At 34.6% G+C, this 13,090-nt stretch overlaps 2 protein-coding genes across 2 annotated transcripts; both read left to right on the forward strand.

The window, feature by feature from the left end:
• The first annotated feature begins 352 nt into the window (after nt 1-352).
• Nucleotides 353-2,784, forward strand: LOC104888874 (protein FAR1-RELATED SEQUENCE 11-like). The gene is made up of 3 exons (XM_048648446.2): nt 353-1,246; nt 1,367-1,655; nt 2,063-2,784. Exons 1-3 carry the CDS (start codon nt 353-355, stop codon nt 2,782-2,784), a joined length of 1,905 nt encoding a protein of 634 aa, XP_048504403.2.
• A 9,008-nt stretch (nt 2,785-11,792) lies between these two features.
• On the forward strand, nt 11,793-12,777 carry LOC125491950 (uncharacterized). Its single transcript, XM_048634033.1, has 2 exons — nt 11,793-12,644; nt 12,724-12,777. The coding sequence occupies exons 1-2, from the start codon at nt 11,793-11,795 to the stop codon at nt 12,775-12,777; spliced, it is 906 nt and encodes a 301-aa protein (XP_048489990.1).
• The last annotated feature ends 313 nt before the right edge of the window (nt 12,778-13,090 follow it).

Consider the following 13,090-nt stretch of genomic DNA (forward strand, 5'->3'; position numbering starts at 1 on the left):
GGTAAGCATATTCTCTTTTCTTGATTTTTCTCCCTTTCTTTTTTATTTGTTTATAGATCAAAAATTCATATCTCCTTCAACTTTATTGTAGATCATATGTAACTTAATCATTAAAAAAATCTATATGCAAAAAATTGTATAGGTTGTGCCTACCATGTGTTCGATAATTTGCCTCTAATAATATTATCACTATATCCATCTGCAGCATTCCATACACATATTCTGTATGAGCAACAAATTTATGTTCTCTGTTTTTGTTTCTAGTATTTGTGTTCCTTTGATATATTTTTTTTAGATAATTGTATTCCTTTGAAATTTATCTTAGAATTAACTTATTGAACAGATTTAAGTGATGCTTTGTTTTGACTTGAATGAGCCTCTAACTGAGGAAGATGATAGAGAATATGATGAACCTTTTATTGGCCAAACTTTTGGAAGCCAAGAAGAAGCATTTGTTTACTATAACAAATATGCAAGACGACATGGATTTGTAGTCCGCAAGGATCGTTCAGACACTAAACATGGGAGGACTATTAGGCGTGATTTTTTATGCCATCGTGGAGGCAATCAACGTTTGAAGGTAGTTGATCCCTCTAAATCTCGCCGAAATAAGGAATCAGCAAGATGTAGTTGCAAGGCTCACATGCGTATTGCATTGAAGAGGTGCTTTGATATTTTTCCAGAGGAATGGCATGTAACAAAATTTGTAACGGAGCATAACCATTGTATGGTGTCACTTGAAGAAATGCGTTTTTTACCGGCAAATCGAGTTATAACTCAAGAGGACGAAAAACAGATTTTGTTATACAAGGAAGCTGGGTTGCCGGTTAGACAAATAATTCGAGTGATGGAGCTTCAAAAGAATGTTAAGCATGGTACGTTGCCATTTCTCGAAAAGGATATTCGTAATCTTTTTACTAGAGTTAAGAGGATGCTTGAGGGGGATGATATGAAAAATCTTTTACAATATATGAAATCTTCAAAGCAAGAAAATCCATTGTTTCAATATGCATACACAGTAGATGAAGAAAACAAAATGGAAAATTTGTTTTGGTGTGAAGGTGAAAGCTTTGATTGGTACCAAAAGTATGGTGATGTGGTGGTTTTTGATACTACCTACAAAGTTAATGCATATGACATGCCTTGTGGAATTTTTGTTGGTATTGATAATCATGGGAAGACAATTATGTTCGGGTGTGCTCTCCTCCGCAACGAGACAACAATTACTTTTAAGTGGCTAATGAAGGTAAATATATCTTTTACATATTACTTTCATTTATTTTTTTTACAGATTATAAATATTTAAAGTATATAGATTCACCTTCAGCTCTAATTTGTTTCAATTTTTTTTTAAAACAAATAACAGACCTTTGTTACTATAATGAAGAAAGCACCAAAAACTATCATAACCGACCAAGACCCATGGATGTCTGAGGCTATTGCGATTGAGATGCCAAGTACAAAACACAGTTTCTGTATTTGGCATATCACTTCAAAGTTTAGTTGTTGGTTTGTTGCTCTTCTTCGTGATAACTACCAAAAGTGGTGTGGAGATTTTTATTTGTTATATAAGATGACTGATCCTGATGAGTTTGAACAAAATTGGCCTCTCATAGTTGGGAAGTATAACTTGGAAGACAACAAGCACATCCAAGGTCTGTACAATATCAGATTTTTTTGGGCACCGGCTTATCTCCGTGATCATTTTTTGGAGGGATGGTAACCACCGGAAGGTCGGAGAGCATAAATGCATTCATCAAGAGATTTGTTTCATCTCATATAAGTCTGACAAAATTTGTTAAACAGGTTAGTATTTCTATCACAATTACTAATAGTGTTGGTCTAATACTATGAAGGAAGCTAATGCAAACATTGTATATATCACCAAAGATAGTCGGCAATCCTAAAACATATTAATGTTGTTTTTATTTTACATTATTTTTGCTACTGTAGTGTTTATTTACTCTAAGTTCTAATTTTATGTAGACAAGATTATCTTCAATTAATACAAAGTAATATATATGTTATGGCTGAACATTATAGGTTGGTATTTCTGTTGAAGAAATTAATCAAAGGCGTATACATTTGAACTTGTCAGCATCTCTTACACCCACTTCTTTGAAAACAAAATCACCTTTGGAAGAACAAGTTTCTGGAATATTTACGCCATTTGCTTTTAAAAAGTTTCAACATGAACTTACAAGAGCAGCTTTGTATTCTATAATTCATGTGGAAGGTGATGAATTTGTAGTGAGATATTATGAAGGGGAAGATAAAAGATCTCATAGAGTCTTTTGGAATGGTAGTACAACAAGGTGTAGTTGCAAAAATTTTGAGTTTTGGGGTATACTTTGCTGCCATATATTACGGGTGTTGTTCCACAATGATTGTTTCAAGATCCCATCCTTCTATTTACCTATACGATGGTGTTGTGAGGCATTGCAAGCTACTACTAGTACTCAAGAAGTTGTAGTAGAAGAAATATTGTCACTAGGAGAAGTAGTTCCTAACACCCATGCGATCATAGCTGAAGTGTTGCGCCATCCACAATCCAAGACTAAAGGGCGTCCCAAAAAGAAGCGTGAGAAAGGTGGAAAAGAAATAGCAAAAAAGCAGACTAAGAGTTGTTCTATTTGCAAGCAACCTGGTCATACGAAACCAACCTGTCCTTTCAAAGAAAATATATGTTCCATTGCTAATGCAAATGATGGTGTACCACAGAAAAAACAGAAGATAACATCCGAATGTTTAGGACTTAACCCCGTGTTTACTTTGAAGGTTTAAAGGTAATGCTACTCTAAACTTTCTTTTTTTATTCTTCCACGTCTATATATTTACTTACTCTTAAAATTTGCAGGTTGAAGATTATAGAGCAAGACTAGGAAAAGAAAAGCTTTTTTCGGTCTGTTGTTATATTGACGATAATATTTGTCAGACTTTTGAATTTTGTTTTTTTACTGTATTTTATTGGAATAGAGATTGAATTTTACTCTGTATGAGTTAGTTGAATTTGGTCTTGATGCTGCAATTTTGGTTTTCCCAACTAGCTAAGAGTATAAATTGTAAGTATTTTTGTTTATCTTCATCTTCATAAGGATGGTTCGAATTTTTTTTCTTCTTGTAAAGTGTTTATCATGAACAAACATTATTAGGGAAGAAAAGAAAAAAAAAAAAAAGAGCTTACCTGGCAAATGCTGCACTATCATGGTTTTGTGGGAAGTGTTAAGTGTAGTGGCATTTATTACAAAGATTGGTGGAGAGCTAAAAATTAGTTTACGAGAAGTATTTACGGTAAGCATTTAATGACTCCATAATTAATTTCATATTATTGTTTTACTAGATTCCATTGAAATAGCAAATGTACATTAATGAATGGAATTTTGGTAGTTTTTATGCATAGCCCTAAGGGCTGCATATAGCGGAACCGTTATTATTATTATTATAAATCACCTGCACTTATGCCAACCGTGCAAGTTGGCCTCTTAATCTTTATGTCTTGTAAATTGACTCCATTACTCTTATAAATCATGTAGTCAACCAATAAAGTTTTTTTGGTAATGAAATTGGACATAAATTACTCTCAACCTATTTAAACTATGAGGTGGAGGGAAGGTAAGAGTACTTTACGACCAATGTCATTACCAATATTTAAGATGTAGTCGCCAAATATATCAAATCTGAGACTATGAAATATCATAATTTAAACGCAATCTATCACCAATGAATACAATCCAATTAATTTCTCAACAATTTGATATCATGTACAATAGATGAAAACACACCCCATTGTAAATATCTCACCAAAAAATACACAAATTTCAATAAAGTTCGACTAAAAATCCCAAAATAAATCGTATGCGAAAATTTCCCAATAATTAACCAAAAACGGAAAAGTTACCGATAAAGTTTGACTAAAAATCCCAAAATAAATCGTATGCAAAAATTTCGAATTCACAAAATTTGATTCAGATTTTCATAAATAATCAGCTTTTTCAGCTATAGTAGAGAGAGTAAAAGGTTTATATATTTTTGTTTTTATCTGCCTAACTGCATTTCTCTAACTTCCTTTGTTTTGTGTTTATGATTGTAGGAATTAGCTAGAAATGATGTTCTTGTGTTTGTGAAATTTTTTCGAATATATTAGCTAGCAATGGCGGTTGTGTTTGTAATAGTAGGAATGATCTTGTGGTGGTGGCTGCTATATTGAGGGAATTTCTTTTGATGAGAGTAGTCAGTGGAGAGAGGAAGAGGTGAAAATTAGAGGAGAGAGAGAAAATTGCAAGTAGCTAAAAGTAGGTAATAAAAATGCAAAATAAAAGGAAAAAGGAAATGCTTTACTTCAGATGAGTCGTTAGAGTAAGGTTAACTGGCCGGATTTTTAATCGTAGGTCCTTAAAGGTGAAAAAAAAGTTACAGGTCCTTAACGGTGAAAAACTGAAAACTTTAGGTCCTTGTTATTAGCTTAACTCGTGTTTGATAAGATAGTGGTTGTAATAGCGGATCGTGGTTGAGATTATGGGTACCAATTGTAGAGCGTTATTACAAGTAATGTTTGAAATTCATAGATAGCGGTCTAGCAAATAAACAATATATAATAGCATAAAGTAAAATTGTTAACCAATACTTTTAAATTCTTCTCTATTTTCTCTTTATAATTGCTTTAATTTATACAATTTATTGTTTTTCCTTTACAAAAGCAAAAATGTGATTTGAATATTTATTTTAAAGAGTATACATAACTAATTATTCCAAAAGAACAAAACTCTACTTAAGATATTAATGAGTGTTTGGTGAGGTAGTGGTTGTAGTAGCATATCGCGGTTGAGATAATGAGTAGCGGACTAGCGGTTGTAGATTGTTACTACTTCCTTGATTAAAAAAATGCAACATTTGCCATTTTTGAATGTAACACAAAAAATGCAACAATTTAAAACTTACTTTATTTAGTAAAAAATTTCAACATATTTACAACAATGTCATTATTAAAAAACCAAAAATATCATTATCACTCTCTAACCCCACATGGACAACAAACCCAATGATCCCTCCTTTTTTTCTCTCTTCTCTTTTCCCCTTTAACTACAATTACCAAATTTTGACTAGGAGTCCGTGTCGAGCCAAATTGTTGCAATAACTTTGTTACGGAGGAAGTACAAGTAACTTTTGAGATTTATTGGTAGCGGTCTAGCGAATTAACATTACATAATAGCAAAAGGTAGAATTGCCAACCAATATTTTTAAATTCTTTTCTGTTTTCTCTTTATAATTGCTTTAGTTTATACAATTTATTGTTTTTCCTTTACAATAGCAGAGATATGAAATATTTAATTTCAAGAGAAGATATAACTAATTATTCCATAATATATTATACTCCAAATTCCACAAGCATTCTAGTTAAAATAGGTAATAAATTTTTTCGAGGGTTGAATATTATCTTTAATTTATATATATTTCTTTGAGTAGTTAAAAAATCATATACTCCTTTTTCTGAGTAAATCATTTGGAAAATAAATATTGAATTTAACTTTTGAACTAGCTAATGAAATTGTTGTGTTCATTTCATATTTGAATAAATGTCATCCATTGTCTTTTATAATCTCTACATTTGTCAAACACTTCTAGTTAAACAACTACTTTAAACGCTTATCGCTAACAGCTACTAGCAAAGAGCTAGCAGCCATTCCCAACAGCTATAACTATTACAACAGCTAGCAACTACTCGAACCACTAGTTTTACCAAATAGGCCCATAATTAAATTTAGAATTCATTTAATAATAAGTATATTTCGGTGCCACGTTATTATTTTGGCGATAATTTGGGCTGAAAAAATTGGAGGTTAATTGCCCATTTGTAAGAGTTATAGGGTTAATTTGCTCCATATAAGAGTTAAGGGGGCAACTTACACTATTGGTATATAGTGTAAGAGGTGTTTTGCCACATTTGCAAAGAAAAAAGTACTTTAGGTTCTCTTCTGCATCTGCCTCTCCTCACCTATTTTGTATCTATATCATTCACTCCTCCATAACTTACTGTTATAAGCTGCTTAGTCATTTTCATAATAATAAATTACTACTATCAATTTCAATTATATCACATATATCTATCGATCGAGTTTACTATATAGGTAAATCATAAGTAGATGATGATGAAACATACTCGTACACGATATCCCACCTGTTGTTCCAATTTCCACTTCTCTTCGTTTAACAACATTTTTCTTTCTTTTGCTCTATTTCCATTTGGCAAAGAAAAAAAATCACCATTTCAGTGTTAGTTCTGAAGGGTTTTGTCCTCGATCAAGTGTAATAAACTAAATAATATTAGGATAAATTATGGAGATAATATATTCAATAATATTAGGTGATCACAACGTTTTGCTAGAAGCTAATTGTGATTTATTGGACTAATATGATTGGGCCAACTACTAGTATTATTGAGTCCTATGAGGTCACACAAGTAATGACACTTGGATATTACCCAAATTCATTTGTGAAATGGGTTGGGCGATTTTATGATGGGTGGGAAGAGTTGTAACTCATGAGTTTATTAGGCTCATAATGTATGACATTATGAGGCAAAATAAAGCCTCATGGAACACCTCTTTTGTAACCACCTTATATAATGATATAGGGGTTACAAAGGTGTACATATTTTTACATCTTTTAGAGTGAAAAAAAATCTGATTTTCCCTTAGTTTTTTCACACCCATTTCGGCCCTCACCTCAAAAGTAAGAGAGTGTTTTCTCTCTTCCGTACTAGCATATGTGGTGATCCAAGTGTTGTTCGTGGACCAATACTAGAGGAACGACGCTTGACGTTCTAAAAGGATCTCCTCTAGAAGGTTGTGGTGTGCAAGGGAATTTGCGCATCAAGAGGTATATTTCTATACTATTATTTGATTCATACTAGTTTATGCAATGATCTTGGGATAGATGTTCAAGTATATGATACGTGATTTTCTGCATTATGCATCTAAGTTCCTACAAGTTCGTATATCTTTGATCCGACCCATCACTTCCTCACTTGTACTATCTCTCCCCAGTCCCCTTAGTTTCTTTAATCCTTTCCCCATCGATATATACAGTAACTATACCAGCAGTAAGTCACTGATTCACAATAATTTATTGTAACGCTTTTTTCACCAAATACTCTCAGCAAAACAAAATTATACACCAAATACCCTAACTTTTTTTCGAATTGAACATACTTATGACTTTTTTTAAAAATGACACAAAATGCCCTTAATGACTAACGGCGGTTAACTCCGCTAGTTATTAACCCTAAACATCCTAATTAACCCTAAAAATCTAAAACTCTAATTAACCCTAAAACCTTAAAACTCTAAATAACCTTAAAAACCCTAACTAACCTTAACCCACCACCAGCCCACCATCCCTCCAACCTCGGCACCACCACACGAAGCACCATAGAATTTACTCTGCAACATTGTGATTGAGTTTGAAGGGGTACGTGTGGGGCTTGGGATTCACGATTTTGCGGCAGGGGAGGAGGAGGGCCGAGAGGGGAGCGCCGAGTTCAAAGGGGCCGGTGGGGGGCCTGTGAGTTCGAAGGGGTAGGGGGAGCGACGAGTTTGAAGGGGTGGGGGGCCTGTGAGTTCGAAAGGGTGGGGAGAGGAGGGGGGATTCAGGCTAGGGGTGGTGGGGAGGGGGAGGAGGAAGTGCGGTTGCGGGCAAGGGGGAGGGGGATTGGTGGGAATGGGTTGTTGGGGGGTGGTGGGTTGGGGGCTGGTGGGGTTGGGTTAGGGAGAGAGTTAGGTTGACTTAGGGTTAATTATGTTGACTTAAGGCTAATTAGGTTGACTTAGGGCTAATTAGGTTGATTTAGGACTAATTAATTAGGTCGACTTAGGGCAAACTTGTAAATAAACGCTAACGGAGGACTAACGTCTGTCAACAAAAGAGCATCTTCTATCATTTTTAAAAAAGTCAGGGGTATATTGTGAGCTCGGAAAAAAGTTGAGGTATGTGATGAATAATTTTTTTTGTCAGGAGTATTTGGTGAAAAAACGTTATTGTAAAGCCAAATTGAATGTATTACACAAATTTACCATAATAATTTATTGTGAAGTCAAACTAAATGTATTACACAAATACTGATTATAGTAGAGAAAATTCACTATATCATATGAAAGTTAATGATCAGTGAATTATAATTCATATTTTAGGTGCATTTCTAAGTCTCATTTAGCTTAGTTTAAAGCATGTAGGACTAGCTCTTGCATTATTTTGGCCCGTTTTAGTTCCATGTTACTTCACGAGATATTTTGTGGTGTTTGAGTTAATTTTCAGGTTAATCAAACATATTGAACATCTTGTGGCGAGTTGTGGATGATGTGGACATGAAGATGGAATGAAGTAGGTCAACACGGACATTCATAGAAAATGAATATACAAAGGTGATTAATATCATACAAACATTTACTATATCAACTAAAAATTGACTATTGAATCATACGATACTTGGGGCAAAATAAGTTATTGTGCACTAGGTCCATTCAAATATTTTACTATATGAAAGAGGATCATTGTAAAATGAGTGGAACATAAATTTGTAGTTCATGATATATTGATATCTAAATCAATTCTATTACAATTTTTGCGGTTTTACGTTTTTTTATCAATACTTTGTAATAACATACCAAAAGAGTGTGTAAGAAAGAATTATCATATAGATATACTTATATAAAGCTAAGAGCGTTGAACAATAGTAATTCATAATCGAAGTATTATAAATCTAAAATCACAAAATAGTCAAAAGTATTAAATTTTGATGACAAAAAGTCAAATTAATATATTTTTTAGTACGAGATTTTTTTTTGGTTCAACAACCAACCACCTTGGTATATTGGACAATGCACAACCTACAAAGTAACTTATGGTGGGACTTGATTTCTTTTTATGCTAATAATTGAGTGTTGATCTTTCTTTGTTCTTCTTCAAGAAACCTGTGATATGCAATTTTTCTCGTTAGGTTAATTCGATGATGAGGAAGTTGTTATAGAAGGTGTTAGATGTTTATATGATTGGACATGTTTGGCCTAAAGCGTGTGGTCTTTCACAAATAATAGGAGAAATAATACGTTCATTATCTTAGGAAACCTTTTTTATGTTGGAAATAATATTCTAGTTTACTCACGCATCTTTTGTTAATCAAATAGAGAGGATGAAATTTTTAATTAATCAAATAATGGTAAAAAAAATAACATGTACTCCTATATAATGCATAACATTCTTTATTCCTGAAAAGAAGTATTTTTATAATTATTGATAGGCAAATCATTAATAGCATACTTTTTTTATATTGCATTACGTCAACCACATCATAAACATTTTATTTACTAAAAAAAACCAACGAAAGTATCAAAGCGTTGATCTTATAAGAGACTGCCTACTTTTAACTTAAAATTAGGCAATGATCCAAACCCTATATTGAAAAGAGAATAGATCACCTTTTAATATAGTGACTAATTTAATCTATTTAGTTACCAGTTTAATCAATTTAGTGATTAGTTTAATTCATTCTATAATCATATTTTCTAATATATTCAGTAATTAGTTTAATCTATCTAGTGACTAGTTTAATCCTTTTAGTAAGACTGCAAGGTTATTTTTCAAATTTGTCGGTTATAGTTCGAAATTTAAAGGGAAACAAATTAAAGAAGGAGAAGAGAAGAGATCACGACTACGTTAGTGTAGAGGTGATCAAAAGGTTGCTCATCAGGTCAGGTTCAGGTGGGCCGCCTGTAAAAAAATTGCCCACTTGTAGGGCCGAGCCAAAATTTTGTGCCTAAAGTTGCCCACTTTTTCAGGCCAAAATCGAGCCGGGCCGAGCTCGTTTTGATCAGCTATAGGGTGTGCGAGATGTCTTGGGATAGTGTTGGGTTAGAGTGAGCTGGAATGGGGTTGTTAGGATTTTATAAGCTCGTGTTACTTTATGTTAAAAGTAGATCGTCTATTTTAATAATTTTTTGGAAAAATTACTTTCAATAGTACAAACTATGGGCGTTTCTTTAAAAGAGTACGAACTATGGGCCTATTTTACATCGCGTAGGACCATTGAATTGAAACCGGTTAAACAAGTTAACACCCACCTATTTCCCTCATATTTCCCTCCAAACCCATTAATGACATGTAAATCATCCAACCACTCTCCTCAGAAGTTAATACATGCGAAGTTAATACTCTGCCATTTGCATTTACTTACGCGAACCAAAATTACAACCCAAAATTAACCTAAACGAAGCAGAAAAATTTGAAGTTGCATGCGATTGAGCATATTCGAGGTCGATTTCAATGGCAGCAAGGTTTGCGTGTCTTATTCTTTTTGTTAAATGAATGTTGATTGAATTTTTGGTAAATTGTTGACAGGCATGATGATATGCGGTATTATTTGTTGTTCATAATGTCGAATTTTAGGTTTTTGTTGGTTGATTGTTTTGTTGTTTGATTTATGTGTATGTTGGCTTAATCAGACAAAAAATTTCGAAATTAGGGTTAAAGATGAGTTTTTTTGTGTGTTTGATGAGGATTATTACCACTAATTGTGTTTTATTACTTGTAATTGTAGTGATGATCCATTTGGCACCATTGCTACTCTGCGTTTTTGGCATGGGGGTAATTTTAAGGAAGTTAATAATCGTTTGACGTATGTGGGGGGACAGGGCAAAATAAAAAGAATTGATTTGGATGAATTGTATTTGTTTACACTGAAAGAGATGGTTGAATAATGGGGGGGTATAATGACATTTCTGAGATTTGGTATTTGATGCCTAACTGTAGTTTAGAAGATGGTTTGAAGAAGGTTTATAATGATGATGAATGTCTTGAGATGGTTAAAGTGTAAATGAAGAGTAGGAGTTTTGACTTGTATGTGGTTCATGGGGTTGATACTCCCAATGTTTTGCACAAACTGCTAGAGGTGATTTTTGATGGGCATTATGTACCTATGCCCAAAAGTCCAAAGAAACTCATTCCAAGAAGGCAACCAAAGAACAGAGACAAGCCTTCAGAGAATATGAGTGTGGTTAAAAGCATCCAAGAGGTTGAGGTGATCCCACCAAAAAAGGTCAAACAATCAACAAAACAAAAAGTGACCCCCCACTAAGATCTAACCCCAGGTTTAGTAAATTATGCCCCAATCCTCCTATTGAAATCTCAACTGCAACACAACCACCCAACCCACATGATAAGGGAAAAACCTTAGCACCTCAAACAGAAGAAATCTCTCCAAAAGCACCCAAAGAAACATGTCAACCTTCACAAACACACAACCTAAAGATTTTCATGACTTCTATGATGACAGAACTGATTCGCCTATACCAATTGCTGACTTGTTAGGTGGTCAGTTAGACGGTAGTAACTCAGATCCAAGTTATGGTCCACAGGAGTCATCAACTGATAGTAGTGAGTCTGATGGGGATGGGTTTGTGGGAGAGGGACCATTGATTGAGGGGGAGCAAAGTGAGAGGAGTTCATTGTGGAAAACATTGAGCAAGTTGATTCTGATGATGATGAGCTAAGGGAGGCAAGGCATATGGTGAAGTTGAGGAATGTTGAGTTGATTAACATAGCTGAGAAATTGAGGAGGCAAATTGATGAAGGAACTTTTGGGTCTGTTAAACCAATTGATGGGACTCAAGAGAGGAGTGATAGCAGGAGAAGAGAGGGTCATAAAGCAGTAAGTGATTATGAGGATAGTGATAATGGTATTCATACCCTGCTGAAAGTGATGATGAAGATTCCAAGGTAGGAGGAGTAAGATATCTCAATTAATGGGTGCGGGCACTAATTGGAGCACTTTTACTTGGAGGGTAGTTCAGAGATTCAGAAGCAGAGAAGCGTTCAGAGATATTGTTGCACACTATGCAATAACACAAGGGACAAACTTGTGTTTTGCAAACAGCAACAAAAAAAAGCTCCTGAGGTTGGAAGCTAAGTGTCTTCCTAGTTGTCCATTTAGAGTTTATGGCTCATGGGACAAGAGAAGGGCATGCTTCCTTGTGAAGGCGGTGAATGCCGAACACTGTTGCAGTAGGAACATGACAAAGAACAAGCAATTGAAGTTTGGTTATTGGCTGGCAAGGCAACTGTTGGAGGTGTTTAAGTCAAGGCCTTACTGGCCAGGGAAGGAGATCCAAGAAACAAGGAGACAAGCCTACAAAGTTGCAATTGAGACATCCCTAGCTTATAGGGTGAAGTATGTTGTACACAAAATGCTTCATGGAAGCATGAAAGAGCACTACAATAAGCATGGCAGGTATTTGCAAGCAATTCAAGATGCAGATCCAAATTGTCATGTGGATCTATGCACACTTCCTTCCAAACAACCTGGTGGACCACCAATCTTTCAAAGGTTGTTTATATGTTTTAGTGGGCTGAAGAAAGGGTGGATTGAGGGTTGTAGGAAATTGCTTTGCATTGATTCTTATTTCTTGAAGACTTTTCTTGCAGGTCAGCTCATGGCAGCCATTGGAAGGGATGCCAATGAGCAGATGTATCTAGTGTTGTGGGCTGTAGTTGAGGGTGAGAACAGTGAAAGTTGGGTGTGGTTCATGAAGAACATGCAAAAGTGTTTGCAGCTTGGAGATGGGGTTGGCCTCACTGTCATCTCAGATGAAAACCCTGTAAGTGCAAATCCATTTGTGCATGAAGTTTGTTACTTATTATTTTGAGAAGAACTAATCCTTTTCTTCTACTTTACAGGCATTGTTGACATCAGTTGCTAGTGTGATGCCTATGTCAGAGCACAGACATTAAGCTAGACATATTTCTGCACACTAGTACAAAGCTTTTATAGGAGAGGATTTCAACTGAAATTTTGGACAGCAGCTAAAAGCTACTCAATGGCAGATTATGAGGAGGCAATGAAGAATTTGGGTAAGGACAACACAACAGCTGTAGAAGCATTCAAAGGGTATGATCCAACTCTTTTCTGTAGAGTCTTCCTTAAGTCTGACACAAAAGTGAATGTTATTGTGAACAATCTAGCAGAAACCTTTAATGGTTACATAATAAACTCTAGTACAAAACACATCATATATATGTTGGAAGAGATTAGATCAAATCTTAT

Source organism: Beta vulgaris, chromosome 7 (assembly GCF_026745355.1).
Source record: "Beta vulgaris subsp. vulgaris cultivar EL10 chromosome 7, EL10.2, whole genome shotgun sequence".
Classification (NCBI taxonomy): domain Eukaryota; kingdom Viridiplantae; phylum Streptophyta; class Magnoliopsida; order Caryophyllales; family Amaranthaceae; genus Beta; species Beta vulgaris.